Raw genomic sequence first — 16,148 nt, forward strand, 5'->3', positions numbered from 1 at the left:
GTCCCATACGGGTATCTGCCTTGGAGAGACTGAGCAGAGGCGGGAAATGGCGCCTGGTAACACAACGATGTGTCGTTTCGGAGACGGCCCTTGAGTAGATACACAGAAAAAGTCGGATCAGATCACGAAAACAACCGCTGCCTCTGTTGTGATGGTTAATCGGTCTTGAGTCCTCATCGCCAGACACTGCGGATCACAGTAAAGTAAGTCGGGGACGCAACCAACCTTGTTCGTTCATTTGTCTTCTTTTGGCTTGCGGTTTATGTAATGTTGGCTAACGACAGGATAAATATTTTCCTTCCCTGCCTGTGCACATCTGTTAGCCCGAAGCAATTTTTCAAGAAGGCTAGGTAGGGTTAACGCTAAGCTAGCGGTGCTAAGTCGCATAGCTAAGGGCAGCTAAAACACGGCCTACCGCGGGACTCGCTAATTCCTGGTTGACTCGACATTTAGTTATTTTTTACCTGTTGTCTATTCTAAATAACACACTCAACAAATACTCGCTACAACACCTATCATAGAAAGTGTAAATATCTACAATGTCTTGTTTAAACAAAGAACAGTTAATGATAAGTAGCGCCAGTGCTAACTAGTTAGCTTCCTTTGATGCTAACGTCTTCCAAATTGGCATTCCTTAACTGAACTTTGCTAACGCTAGGTTTACATTAGCTGGCTAACTCCGTCTCCGTCCTTTCTATTTTAATATCCTTTCACTGGGTGTTGATCTAGGCATGTTAGAGTACCACAATAGATGACTTAAATCGCATCAACTGCATTTTAAAGATAACGTCGACGGGATCAACAGATAATTTGGATAACATCACTGTGTTAGCTAGCTGTTTTGATTAACGATGTCTGACGAGTTTCTCTTCCAAATAACGCAAATGACAATTATGTATTTAATTCGAGGAGACAGTCGAGTCAACCTGCTCAGCAAACTTAACACCAGCTAGCCAGATAGTGTTCCTCACTTGAGTTAATCGTTTAAACGTTATTTTGTTTTATTTACGATGCCGCACTGGCTCACCGACGGTAAGTTAGCTTGTTTGATCTCGCCTTGTTGAAATGCTAACGGTAGTGAGTGCCATGTTGTGTTAAGTGTCACATAACAACACCTTTAGGCACCATTTGTTCAATGTGACAGTGTTTAAATATACAGTAGTTATCCCTTGCTATGTTGCACACCCTTATAACCCCTGACACCTTAACACACGACCTCCCGTAGTTCGTTTAGGTAGCGTTAGCTTAGTCGAGCTAGCTGCTCCGTTAGCTGCAAAGCTTGGTAGTCATGATTATTTAGTGCAACTTTTACAGACGTTGATTTGTGCACAAGTGAGGCTACTGCGCCAAATGTGTCATCTGCCTTTTTCTAATGTATTTACTTTTATTAGTTAGGATATTTGCTTCAGCCAATAAGAGGCTAAAGCATATACCCTAGCCAATTAGCCAACCTTAGCCTCACAGTAATTTTCGCAGAGGGAACGGGGTGTCTATCAAGCAAGGCCCTGCTTGTTTCTCCGCTGTGTTTCCATGGCTAGCGTTTTGCTAGCTCGCTCATACAGTCTCAGTGGCATGCATGTTCTTATTTCCCGCTCACTTGCTCGTACCTAGCTATGTGCACGATCCTTGGTTAGTGGGTGATATCCTAGAGAGGTGGATGTTTAGCAGCCATGGTGTTGTTGCTATGCAAGCCGGGGCAAGATTTAATCGCACAGTAAATATAACAGGCACTCCGTTTGGATGTTTATTTAGAAGAAACCGGAAAACCTTGTGTGTTGTACATGCATACATTTGCAATGTATACGAGCAGGAGAGGAGAAACAGAAAACACTAAGTAGCATTAAGTACAGTAAATGGGTATAATGTAATATTTGCAGAAACGACCTTTGAAAAATCTTATTTATGATAGATTCAGTCACATCATCACAATACAGAGGCAGTCTCACACAGTAAAGGGTCAGTGAGAATGCTTGTTTTCTCATCAGGTTACAAAGAAACGCATTGGCACAAGAGTCCAGATTATTACAGCTTTAACCGTTGATGCATCAGTTACAAAAACTATAATGTGATGAGGAGGAAGTGTTAAGAAATTTGAGCACATTTACCAAATGCATGCAAACAGTGCAACAGCAAAGACAAACAGTGGTCACAAAGAGACCATCAATGATATCGATATAGGACAACCTGTGGGATATTTATGCTCAGCATTTTGCACCTCACCAATATTTTTCCTTCAAGGCTTTTGTTCTTCCTATTTTTTCCATTCTCTGTGTAGCTTAACACGATTTTGTCATTAAAAATACGAGTGTCGTTGTGGTAATAGGTGTTATTTTCCTGCATAATATAAGACGAGGAGATTTTGTTGGGCAGTAGACCGAGTAGTTTTTCAAGTTGGTTTAGAATAATTAAGGATTGGATAAGGAAGTCAAACTCAGCTGTCTAGTCTGCAAAATAGCATTTTGAGTAGTGCAGCTCCGAACTTAAAAAAATAAGAGGCTCTTGTCAAATACGAACAGAATGAATTAACTTATGCAGGACAGTGCCAGTGCTGAGATGTCTATATTCGAATTGTAAAATGTTTTTGTTGTATGTAGGTCCTCTTCTACAGTGACTTAAGAACAGAAGTCCCAAAGACACTGTTAAACACTATATGTATAAAATGTTTGGTGAGTAGTTAAGAAAAAAAGATGCAGCTAATCCAAAATAACAGGTGGTTGATTCAATAAGGAAACACTGGCAACATTTTTTTTCGTATAGCTTCTTGCCAGGTCAGAATACAGTGACTAGCTATGGGGAAATCATTTTTACACTCTCAGTTTATTGTCAGAATAACAATTGGCAATTTTAGCTGAAAAGCTTTAATAGCTCAAAGTTGTACTAATTACGTTTCTCTGTAAATCTGATCTCTTAAAAAAGCTGCACAACCAAGGCATTTCCAGATTAACCAAAGATCAATAGTACAGTGCTTAATCAGCTTTTTAACTTAAAAGTACACAAAACTTGCTGTAGTTTCTAAAATGATCTCAGAAAACTGGAAATTGGATTGTCATTTTCAGCTTGAGTTGTGTTGTGAAATCTCTTCTACATAGATTGTTTAGTGTAGCCAACTTTTTTTTTTTTAATAGCACCCATTAATAAGAATTTATTGAAGGGCTATGTTGCATGCTGTAATATCAGGAAGTGTATCCATCTTACACTAGTGAATTGATATTCATTTAAATTTGCATTCAGGCTTGTCTCACTTACCCTGCCTGCCTGTTACTGTACTGTTACCATGTACCCTGTTGAAGCACTCGCTGGTGTTTTTGGGCTCGCGCGATTGAGCAACAGCACCGTACACCTCTGGTGTGTTCACAGATACACCCCTGTGTAAATGTAAAGCAGATGTAGTGAAGGACATTTACAGTATAGGAGATTTACAGTATGTACTGAGAGGCTGCTATTGTGTGTTTAGGGTTCCTGACAGGTTGTGGATATGTCCAGACACATTTTCAGCCAGCTGCCGTTACGTAAGCGCAAGGGGCTGGCATGCTTGACTGACATTTCATGTTCACTGTGAATAGTTTTTACGTTTCCCCGTGCATACTCAATGACAACTCCGGACAATTAAATCCCTCAACTTTAGAAATAAGTAGTTTATTCCTTCACATAGGTTTTGAGTGCATCTTAAAAAATGTTTAGATTTAAACAATGACCTTGTGTTCTTGCATGTACATAGCTAATAATAAGGACTGAGTGTGTGTGTGTAATAAAGTCCCGGGCATTTTTTTTTTGTACTGTACGAATAGAAGTAAAGCCAGCTGCGGCTGCTGTGATCCACTGTGATGTAAGTGAAATGGGATCTTGAATGCATCCAGATGTTCGCAGAAAATGCACCAGTATTACCCCACTACAGATAGATACACCTCATAGACTTATCCATTTTTAAGTTAAAACAATTTACCGTTGGAACAACCTGTTTGTCCATCTTAATATGTGAGTATTTGCTTTAATGTGTTTCCTTGACAGTAACAGTTGTATTGATATCCTCTTGTCATCTTTCTCTGTGTCTGATGTTTTTTTTGTTTTAAACAGCCTTACATGTGACTGCTAAAACAATGAGGCTGAGAATGCGTAAGGCGTCTCAGCAGCCGAACCCCAGTCTGGCAAGCCGCCCATCTCGTACCAAGCGGAGGCATTCAGAAGTAGAAGAGGATACTCCTACTAGCGGAGGGAGGGGCTTGTTCTCGACCATCAAGAAGTTCATCAGAGGAAATGCTGTTAAGGTAACGCCCTCTATGATCACATCAAAGATCCCGCTTCTTAATTGAGTTCAATGCAAACATGAGCTTGGTGCCCCTTCTGGGAGCGTCGAAACACTGTCCCCCTCCTCTCAGCGTGTTTGCTTTACCAGTGCTACCTGAGCTTTTTCGGGACCTCTGGGATTTTTTTGGGTTGTGTTTTTTCTTTAACTGTATTTAGCACTGTGCTCTCCAGGTTGCTGAATTAAATACAGTGTTTCTTGGTGCAGAGTGTCATGTTTCCCAAGAAATGTCTGGAGGAATGCAGCAGCTTGTCTGAGAACTCGGACTCGGTTCTAATTTTAGCTTCTGGCTCACGGAGTTGGTGTGCAGGGACAGGAGGCAGTAACAAGTGGAAAAGTCAACTCTGCTAAAAGAGGCTTTTCCTCTGGAAACAGACGGGGGCTTTTTGATGTTTTTACGTGATATTGGTATTTCTTGGTCCTCCCTGCCTGTCCTCATTAATCCTAGTTAAAGACTTGTAGCATATTGCCTCAGTTTTTTCTTGCCTATATTTTTCTATAGTTTATTCTTTTAATAAGCAGAGTAAAAAATGAATGTTGTAATTAGATTCCTACCTTTTTGATTATTGACATGTCATGGCATCTATGCAGTATATATGATAACTGATCTTGCAGGTTCATTGTACATCACATCATGCGAGGTAAGTACAATAAACAGGAAAAAGCACCATCCCGTGTTTTAAAATGCAGAAAAAGAAACAAGCTCTGGCCGCATCATTTAACTGTTTTCTTCCAGTGTTACAGTTTATTGTAAGGTTGTGAGGTCTGCATCATTGCGTGCCGTGTTTAGACTGGTTGATTTATAGGCAAAGGTCATAGCAGCATTTACACGGTGAGAATTTAGTCTGGAATTTCTGTCCTTTTCAGAATTTTGTCACAACCTATCCTCTGTCACTGAAGTTTTCAATCTGCTGTCAAAGGATGTGTCTCACATTGTGATCACCATTTTTGGATTGACAACAAGACAGCTCTCTACGTCTCTTTAATTTTCATCTGAGCCGGTCACATTTTTTTACTATGTTTATTTTATTTAGAAAGGGACAGTGCACATTATCATGATCTCTTAAGTCATGTAAATGTCCCAGATTTAGCCGTACAGTCTAATTTTCATCTGCATCACGTTAAAATAACACTCAAAAGCGCAGAAGCACGTCAGCACAGATAAAAGTGGATTGATGGCATGTCCATAGAAGGGCACATGAGCTCAGAGCAAGCATATAACCATAGACACAAGCACATAGAAGAGCAGATAAGCAAAAACAACAGGACATAAGCTCTATTAATAAAACAATGACATAACCATATAACCAGAAACATTAAGAACGGAACGTACTCTACAAAAATACAACATAACATACGACATAGACCAAAGCACATAGCCACAAACAAACACAAAAGCACAAAGCTAAGCAAGTAAGGAGGGACAACGGCACACAAGCACAATTAGCAAGACAGTGACATCACCATAAAACCAAAGCACATTACGGAACACACAGTAAGAAAACGAGGACATAACCACTCATTCAGTCATATCTGTTTGACTGTTTGTATTTATTTACAACTATTTTTTTCTGCTTGATGTCTTGTCCTCTGAAGGTGCAGCAGGAGAGCCCAGCCAAGAAGACACGCCTCCACTGTGATGTGGACAACAACCTGATCACCTCCACACCCCCGAACACCAACACCCCCCGCAGGACTATCACCAGGGTTGGCAGGAGAGGTTCTGTCAATGGACGTGAGTAGCAGTTCCAAGAAAACCACCAATTACAAGCCTTTATTTTCCACTTGTCTATGTTAACTCTCCTATAACGGTTACTTCTCATCTGCAGAGGCAACCAATCATGACAGGAGTAAGGAGAAGCCCAATGGCAGTCTGGAGGAGACGACAGCCGTTGAGGTGCCCACCAGCCCTCCCAGGACCACCCTTCTTGGGACCATCTTCTCCCCTGTTTTCAACTTCTTCTCACCAGCTAAAAATGGTAAGCTAACCCCGAGGCAGCCTGTTAAATTCATGGCTAGCACCATGCTCAAACGTTTAGTATATCTGTACTCAGATGTATTTTAGCACAGTGTTGATAGGTGCCTCTCAGATGCCTCTTCTTTGTGTTTGTTTCACAGCCTCTTCTGGCTCAGACTCCCCAGACCAGGCATTGGAGGCCGAGGAGATAGTCAAACAGCTGGACATAGAACAAGCCGTGGAGACGCCCACCAGCACAGCCACATCCACACAGGAATTGTGTGCCACCACTAACTTCTACTCTAGTGTATCACAGCTGCCACCTCTGCGGCCTCCCCACATCCCTGAGGTGTCTCCTGCGGCAGGGGAGGGAGAGCTCTGTGCCGATTCTGACCTTCCACCCCTCACAGGTAGATATCACCGCTGAGAACACATGCCTCTGAAATGTTTAAGAGTTTTAGTTGTTGAGGTTATGTTATCTCGCTGTTTCCTCATCATGTGCTTTTTAACATCTTGTTCTTGTTCTGGTCCAAGCTCCAGGCTCCAGTCCAGATATGGCATATGTGGACTCTCCTCCCACTGCGGTACCACCAGAGGCAACCTATGAGGAAGACTGGGAAGTCTTTGACCCGTGAGTAAAACAGTGTGCAGCCATAAAATGTGTAGTCCTATAGCTAGACCCCATTGAGCAGAATTTGAAACAAAACCAGAGTGCTGATATTTGGAAAGCAAGGGGTAGCAGTGGGATACTTTAAGCAAGCATGTGAGATAAGCAGGGAAGGAACAAATGTTGCAATGGTTTTTGAAGTGGGGTTGTATGAGGTACTAGTCAGTGTACACCTAAACTAGATGGCAGTCGGCAAGCTGCAGGAGTGCTGCAGTAGAAGCTAAGCAACGTTCTGCTGTGGACAGGGGCAGCATTAGAATTTATGTTAGCCACCTAAAAAAATTCAATATCAGTGTGCACTATATTTAAATTATTTTCAGAGCGTTACTTTGCCGTCAAATCGCCCTTTCTGATGGGGGACTGAAGCTGTTCTATTGGTCTCTTCGAAAACTAAAACACTAGTTTTACCTCAGAACATGGGAGTTGCTGCTCTACCACTTCCTTGATCAATTTAATTGTGTCTTTGTGTGACTTTGGTGAATCCAAAATTAACTCCTTAAAGCCCAAAGTCAGGGGGTGTGCAGACCTCTATCTGCTGTAGGTAATACACTGATTATTGATAAATACCTCATACAACCCCACTTCAAAAAATCAGAAATCTCCCTTTTAGGCAAATGGTATCCAGAACGCCAACGTGACCCCCTAACCTACAACTCTGCAGTTAAGCCAACAGCTGTAGTTTGACCCGACAAGCTTTAAAATATTGTGGTTAAAATTTGATGATTTATCTGACTAAAAAAGTATGTGTGATGTTTTGATTTGCAGGTATTTCTTCATCAAGCACGTCCCCCCACTGACGGAAGAGCAGCTCACTCGTAAGCCGGCCTTGCCACTGAAGACACGCAGCACGCCTGAGTTCTCTCTGGTCCTAGACTTGGTCAGTTGTAGTGTACAACAAATTATTTATTCATTTGTTATGAAATTTTGAAAGACGTCATAAGTTTGAGAAGAGTTTCAAGTATTCACTCTGCTGTGTTCATCAGGATGAAACGTTGGTTCACTGCAGTTTAAATGAGCTGGAGGACGCAGCACTTACCTTCCCTGTCCTCTTTCAAGATGTCATTTACCAGGTAAGTGCTGACTTACAGGGATGTTTCTCTGTTTATTCCATGTTGCCACTAGAGGGGGATAAAGTCCTAATTGTAGAAAGCCTCACTGTGAGGAAGGTTTACTTTGAAAAATAGTTAAACTTGTCACAAAGTTGGAGAACTTACCAGATGTAGATGTTGACTCTGTTTATCACAAATGTTTGTTAACCTGTGGTCTGTTGTCATGTGCAGGTGTATGTGCGCCTGAGGCCGTTTTTTAGAGAGTTTCTGGAACGCATGTCTCAAATCTATGAGGTAAATATAACTCCTGTCTACTCCTGTTACTTTATAAATTCATGAGATTCGAAGAAATTGACCTCTTAAATTTTCTTCTCTGTGCAGATCATCCTTTTCACAGCCTCTAAAAAGGTGTATGCAGACAAACTGCTCAACATCTTGGATCCTAAAAAGCAGCTAGTTAGGTAATGTGTTTCCTGTAAATCGATTAAAATTGCACAACAAACTCAAACGCTGACGAGAGCCCTAGTGAAAAGAGGTCGAGCTCAAAAAGCTGCCTGCAGCTCCGGCATTGGCGTGTGCTGCCGTTGAGGTGTCAGTGTTGTGGTTTTTCTGAATTATTGATCGCTCTGACCTTGTCACTGATTGATTTTTGTCTCTCCTCCCTCTTTCCTTTCATCTCCTACTGTAACTGTAGACACAGGTTGTTTCGAGAGCATTGTGTTTGTGTCCAGGGAAACTACATCAAGGACCTCAACATCTTGGGCAGAGATCTGTCAAAGACCATCATCATCGACAATTCACCGCAAGCCTTTGCATATCAGGTGAACACCTAAAGAAAATATGACACTGGGGGTTGTATGTCATCTGGCTATTGACAGGCAGCAGTAATAGTCAGCAAAGAAAACATAATACAGAGATCAAAAAACACAACTCATGTTGGTATTCAGGGTTTTGCCCTGGAAATTGATTATCAGGCTAACTTCTTCCTGGTATCTGACCGTTCAAAGTGTTTTTTCTCACACACATGCGCCTAATAGTGACCAACTTTTTCCTTGTTGGAAAAACCCTGCATCTCCATGTGCTGCTCCATCTGATTAATTACCAGGAAGCAGACGTAGGGCGTGGCAGATCAATCATCGCAGCCTGCTGAGCTGTATGAGACAGATTCTAACACATCTCCTGATCAGTTTATCTACCAGATGACTAGCTAAACAATAGACCCATTCATTAGATATCTGGCATTTGCTGTGTGATAAAGCTCCTTGGCTTGTTCCCCTGAAACTTAATACTATATTTTGATAAAGTGGAACAATTTCCTCTTACATTAGTAGAGGTGTTCACTATTATGTGGCTGTGGGAAACTCTGTAGTTTTGTCAGTACGTTGCAGAAACATATTTGAGGCCAGTGAATAAAACAAAGACGTACTCATGTAATCACAATTGACATGTTTTTTGTTCCAACAGTTGTCCAATGGGATTCCCATAGAGAGCTGGTTCATGGACAAGAATGACAATGAGCTGCTGAAGCTGGTTCCCTTCCTGGAGAAGTTGGTCGAGATGGTAAGATGTCCTTCTGTTCATTAGCTACTGTCGGACCAATTACAGCAGCTCCATTAGGGTTGGGAATCTCCAGGCACCTCACAATTTGATTATGTGGTTATAAAACAGTTTTGGTTTTTGCCACTTTGAAACATAGAACTGTATTTGTAATGATCCATAACTACTTTACTTGTATACATTGTGGCCAAAATGCTCGTATACGCTAGGTATAAGTCAAGGAGTACCAGTCGGGTTGTATCCATCTGCCGTCTCTCATGCTAACCCCTTGTGAGATACACGTGCCAGTGTAGTGTCAAATGTTTGCATACTTAAATATTTCACTGGAAATAGTATGCAAATCACGCAATGTGGGTTTCATACTAAGGTTTCGGTCATACTGAAACATTTCAGGTAGGCCACTGTTTTAACGTATTAAATGATAAATTTATATACTGTGTGCTAAACCATTCACTGTCATTCTTATTACACTGAAATATGATATGAAACATAACTGGCATTCAGGGCTGTACCCAAATATTCGGATATTCGAATATTTGTTTCTATGGGTAGGTATTCGTTATGAAAATTTGGTATTTGATATTCGTTTTTTTATTTACCCTTTTTTTTGTGCTAAATGTAGTCTTTTTGTTGTTGGTAAATGAAGGTTATCAATACAAATCAAAGCTTTTAAATTAAAAATGTGAAAATATAGTATAGCCTACCAACTGAGCTTGTGCGCACGGCACGCTTGAGCACATCCGTCTGAGGCTGTGGATCAATGCCAAGTTTTACCACTTTATCACTATTCCCTCTAACTTGTAGCTGTTTTTTCGTTATCTTTTTAATTTAATATGAATTATGGAACCGTTTTTGTCAACATTTGTTTCCCCCGTTTTGTACAATAAATTATTGTTTAAAGTTTCAACAAGTTTTTTTTTTTGTAGTGCATGACACAAGTGTGTTTTGAAAACGACCGCGGACTGTCACCTGCTCAACGCATCACTACCTTCGGATGCCATGACAGTAATAGCCAATAATGTCAAATATCATTTACAGACCGATTTAACAGACGATCACTGCTGCCCGACCCGCAGGTCCATTTGCGGGTCCTGCGGGTTACAGGTCGACCCACACATCACTACTCAGCTCAGTCTATAAGGTTGTACACAACAGTAAGGCTATAGACATTATATTCTTCAGGCCGGCAGAACCAGTAGCGCATCGGCTCTTCAGTGCACGGCACTGCTGATTAACCATTTTATTGCAGCACAGAGTGTCTGCCAGCAACCAATTACATACAGAGGCTTCCTACAACTTGTTGTACAACTTGTACAACTTCAATGGTTCCAATTTAATCAGAAGACAAATTAAACAGGATGACTAGCCAATGTGAAAATCAAAAGAAAGCATAGAATAATGTACTGAAGGAGACTGTTGTGCCATCACATTTTTTTGTGGTTTGAGAGCAAAGATCCGGTCGCCGCTGTGCAAAACTCCACAATACAATTAGGTGCAAAAAAACCCCGGAGTCCGTCTGCTCGGTCAGGCTCCGAGATAACATTATCTTCTGCCCTCTGCTTAGAAGTTGTGAATTTACAGCTCACAGCAACTTAATACAGATACAGTTTCTATTTTTTTGTTAGATATCTAATGTTAGCAAAAACAGTTGTTGCACATTTCTGATCCACCATTAGCACAGTTAGCTTGTTTACTATATCACGTGAATGCAGCTTTCACATTGAACATCTCTCTCGTTCAGACTCTCAAACTCTATATGGACAAAGGGAGTGAATAGTTAAACAGCCAGATCTGATGTTACTGATATAACTCAGGTGCAGCCCTTCATGCTTGCAACCGCTGCCTTTTATGAAGATTAATTACAAGACAGGCTAACTCAAGCGTGTGCAGCAACTGTAGACTCTTCAAGTGCTGCCCTGCCCACGTGGTTGAGTTCCATCTCTTGCTCTGACATCATGTTATTAACACACATTTAGATAATCAATGTATCTGAGAATTGATTTTGTTTTCCCACCCCTGAGCTACATCAGAGTAATAATTGATCATTGTAGTGAATCTAATTTGTTCTTTGATCTCTTCTTTTCATGCTTCTCCTGCCTGCTGTGCTCGTCACCAGAATGAGGATGTGCGGCCGCACGTTCGGGAGAGGTTCCGGCTTCACGATCTGTTGCCCCCTGATTGAACTGGACCACAGTCTCAGAACGGGACAACATGAAAAGACTGAAAACAACATGCGTGTAAAAAGCCCCTCTTTGGATTACAAACTACAACATTGCCATTACTGTTAAAAATTTTAGCCTTTTTTTGTTTTTAAATCCACCGTTGCTTTTTAAGAAACTTCAAAATGAAAAAACATTTTTAAAGATCTGGGCGAAATTTTCTAAATATCTAAATGTATAGATGAAATTACACGCTATGAACAAGCCCAGGCGAACTCCTCTCTTTTTGACTGACTCTCCTGCTGTGGAGCCGGACATCTCCTCCACACTAAATTCTGAAGTCTTGGTGCTGGTTTGGTGGATGTAAAAACGCCACCTGGTAAAGAGGAACTCCGCCCCAACCAACGAGTCCCTGAACCCGAACCGACCCCCTGGTGCTCACGCTGTTGGCGCTGACGAATAACCACACTCTGTGGCTACAGACCATTTTCAACAGGAATGACTGGCCTGTAAATCAATCTGTGCATGTGTGTATGTTTACTCCAAGCCACACACACACACTCACTGATTTGGTGTTTGGCAAACCTACAATCTGTAGCCTTTAAAATCATATGCATTCCTCCGTAGCTGAGTCAAGTTTCTATTGTTGGTTGCAGTTTTTTTTTTCTGGTAAAACTGGTGTTTCATTGTTTAAAAAAAAAAAAAAAAGATAGCGTTTCAAAATGTTTTACTTCTGTTTGTAAGATATGATGTTTTAAAAGGGGTCGTGTAAGTTTTTATTGTAAGCCTTTTTTTTTTTCTATTAGGAGAACATGGGTGCGTATTAATGATGACAGTCCACTGCATAGTCAAATGAAATGGGATTAATCCAGGACTTTAAGTATAGTTTGTTCTCATTCTAACAAATAGAGGTTTAAATCAATGTGTTGGCTTCACTGTGGACACAACATGGCTCCTTTAATTAAATGTTAGGATTAAGAATCTCCTTACCTGTAAATCTGACATATTGTAAAGGTTTGAGGGCATTCATTTTCAAAGTGATATGTGTTAACCTTTCGTTGATAATAGTATTTGATTTGTCATTCGTCTATAATCAGTATTGTCTTTTACTCCTAATCAAGTATTCTGGCTAAATCGGAGCTCTGTTTCTTTCGGTTGTCATGTGTGATTCGATGGCTATATCAGTAGCATTATGACTAATGTAGCACATCTCTGCCAGTGTGTCATGACATCTACCCATGGTAGAAACCCATGGCCAGACTGTGTACCAGCCATATCTGGCACCAGCAACATACTGTTTTAACACGTCACTGCTCCTCGACCTGTTTCATACTTTTAAGCTTTTTTCTTTTTATGTTTTATTGCAGTTTTTAAAGCGTTGTGTTTCAGAATGGTAACTTTATGAATGTGTTTCTGCCCGACATCAGCCTGGACACTCAAGCCAAACTGACATTTTACTCCTCTGTTGTTCCAACTTAATTTATTTAATAGTGAGACAGACAGTAGGTAGAAATGTAGATGTTTCGTTGGCATCTTCACAAGCCAAACTAAACGTGGGAGGTGAAGACAGAAAGCTCAGATGCTTCTCTGTCGTCTGTCATCGCCCCCAAAACCCCCGAGCTGACTTGAATCTCCGTGACAATTTGGCATGCGTTGAACCTTTTTCAGTTCTTGTTTAGTTTCAATCAAAGTGCTTTTTTTGTTATGTTAAAGCAAATGTGAGTGTTTGGATTTGTCTAGGTTGCCTGTACAGTGCCATACAGTTCCTCTCCTAACTAATCCCCTCCTATGGCATTTCCTGCACTCTCACCCCCAAAAAATGCTTAGATGGAAAGAGACAATCAGACCTCAAAGCTCTGCAGATACTGAACCATGGAGACACCCGGCCTTCCCCTAATTTTTTATTTTCGGTGTGCTGTATGTGTTGTGTACTGTGATTCCATTGAGTTGTACCCCCCGCCCCCTCCTGCGCTCTCTCATGAGTAAATTTGCCAGGTGAATCCTGCTGTGCCCTGCCCAAACAATCCCTGCTGCTCACTTAACACAGGCTCTGCTCAGAGATGGCTTCCATCCCGTCAGCGCCTGCCTGTCTTTGCCTTTTTTTTATTTTCACCAGAAGTTAGTAGCTCTCCGGAAATTAGAATTAGTTTGTATTAAAGTAAAATTGTTACAGGGCACAATGGTGTTTACTCAGACGTGATGTCATGAGTACACATGTCCAGACTATGAATGTAAATTGTACATGGGGTGAAGTCTTAAGTGTCTTTCCAAATTCCTCGTGTTGTTTTCTCCTCGTCCGCTACAACAGATAGATGAGGAGGGATGGCAGCTTGTGTCTGCCGCTCACAGGCGAGAACAATGTGCGTGGAAGAGGAAACATGTCTTGAGGTCCCGCCATGGTAGCCCCCTCCCTGACCCCCCCCCTCCCATGACCTCTCACCATCCTGACTGCCATCTTTCGGTATGCAAGCCTCACTGCGAGTGTGCGATGTAGCCCGGGTGTGCTCGTCCCCTCAGTATGATCATGTGTAACTAGTCGCGGCTTGTTCCTGAAGGATGGGTGGGAGGCATTTGATACTTTTCATCCCGCTCATTTTTATGTGCATTACCAGTTTATTGTACACTGAGTGTTGTACAATACATGCAGCTTCATGTTTAAAAAATCCTTAAAGTAAGGAAAAATCTTTTGTATTTTTGATTTCAAAAGGCATGTCATATCTACTTTTTAAATGTATTAATGAAGATTTAACTTTACATCAGATGGAGTGTTTTTTTTTTTCTTACAAATATCTGTATGTTTAGTTTAGCGCAATGTCACTGAACTGTTAAACTTAGCATGTAGAGAATACCGCTTGCTTTGTGGGAAAGTCCTGAATTAAATTTTAATCATGGCACTTTTTCTGCAGAAAAGAGCAATCGTGTTAATGATTTTTTTTTTCTCCCCTCCCCCCCGATATCCGTTAAGCCATTTTAATTGCAAGAATTGCTATTTGTGCTGAAGATGTATTTAAAAATGTTTTAAGACATCTTTGTTAGCCGTCAGGCTATATGCTATTGTAAAGTGTATATACAGTTACATTGAATTTCTGAAACAAAGTTTTAAAGTTAAAAACCTCTTGCATGCCCTTTGTTTTTATTTCTCTGGACTGTCTGAGGTGACGCTGAATATGCTGGAAAATTTGTGGGAGTAAAGGGGAATGTTGGAGTTAAGGGTACAGTTACAGTTGTGCTTATGAGTGAAGATCCAAAAGTTTGGACATTAACTTTATTGTCCTACAGAGAGGGAAATTTGTCTTGGCCGTTCCACCCTCATGCTGCAGCCAGAAAGACAACATTCCACAGACACATAAAGGTACATACACACAAAAGGCTAATAAATATAATATAGCAAGCTTCTAAAAACACTTCGGCAAGCAGAAAAAGCACACATCAGCAATAAAAAAAAAATGAAGGAAATCCCAATTTCCCTTACAAAATGCCTTACTTTGTTTACGCTCTGTCAGTATTAAGTGTTATTTTATTGGGAGATAGTTGAAGAGTCTAATTCCCAATCTTTCTCCTAAAACAGGGATACACTCACTTCATGGATTGTAGTAGCATTAAAGAAGGCCTAAAACATTTAGGCCCTCCCTTTTTTAAACTGTGATGAGCCTAACTGTTGAGGTATTGCACAAGAGTATACTCTGTCATTGTAAAAAATAGTATTTTATAATTTCACAAGTAACTGTCCTGTGTATTGTAGCCAGTTCATTTTGATCTGTTCTCCTCCTCATGCTTCAGATGAAGAGTGCCCAGTCGTACTAACTAGTCATACTAACAACTAGTAAACTCCTACCATCAACTTTTTCCATTAGTTATGATTTAATTTTTCAAAATTTGATTTGAAGTGCACAATTAATGGATCGTATTTAAATAGGGTTCTCTATCATTTATATCAGGGGTGTCAAATATACGGCCCGGGGACCAGAACCGGCCCACCAAAGGGTCCAATCTGGCTAAAAGGTTTCAGGAGCAGTTTGAACAGTGAGTAGATACTTCATGAAACAACTGCCTCAGAGGGGTTTCCACTCTGACCAGAGGGCAGCTCTTTGAAATAACAATGAATATTTCTGTGGACAGATTAGAAGATATTGAACATTGTGCAAAATTTGTCAACCAGCAGCTTCAGTACAAAAGAATCTGTCTCAGACTTAAAACAGTATAGGTGGAACCCTGCTGCTGAGTCACTGACAAAACTTAAGATTGTAAATGCTTTATAAGGCAGCAGATGCCTTTACCTGCTTCTTTAATAGCCTCCACTTTAGTGGAAAGTTATGAAAAAAGTCACACGTAATGAACGTTGTTATTTATAGGTTATTATGTAATGGTTTTACTGGTCTGGCCCACTTGAGATCAAATTGAGCTGTATGTGGCCCCTGAACTAAAATGAGTTTGACACCTCTGATTTAGAGGGTTT

The 16,148-nt window shown here is 40.8% G+C and overlaps 1 protein-coding gene across 1 annotated transcript; it reads left to right on the forward strand.

The window, feature by feature from the left end:
* The first annotated feature begins 7 nt into the window (after positions 1 to 7).
* Positions 8 to 14,804, forward strand: ctdspl2b (CTD (carboxy-terminal domain, RNA polymerase II, polypeptide A) small phosphatase like 2b). Its single transcript, XM_049600136.1, has 13 exons — positions 8 to 203; positions 4,075 to 4,265; positions 5,900 to 6,038; positions 6,133 to 6,282; positions 6,422 to 6,670; positions 6,795 to 6,891; positions 7,693 to 7,804; positions 7,911 to 7,997; positions 8,208 to 8,270; positions 8,358 to 8,437; positions 8,671 to 8,797; positions 9,441 to 9,536; positions 11,650 to 14,804. The coding sequence occupies exons 2-13, from the start codon at positions 4,098 to 4,100 to the stop codon at positions 11,713 to 11,715; spliced, it is 1,434 nt and encodes a 477-aa protein (XP_049456093.1). The 5' UTR covers positions 8 to 203; positions 4,075 to 4,097; the 3' UTR covers positions 11,716 to 14,804.
* The last annotated feature ends 1,344 nt before the right edge of the window (positions 14,805 to 16,148 follow it).

This window comes from Epinephelus fuscoguttatus, linkage group LG2 (genome assembly GCF_011397635.1).
Source record: "Epinephelus fuscoguttatus linkage group LG2, E.fuscoguttatus.final_Chr_v1".
Classification (NCBI taxonomy): domain Eukaryota; kingdom Metazoa; phylum Chordata; class Actinopteri; order Perciformes; family Serranidae; genus Epinephelus; species Epinephelus fuscoguttatus.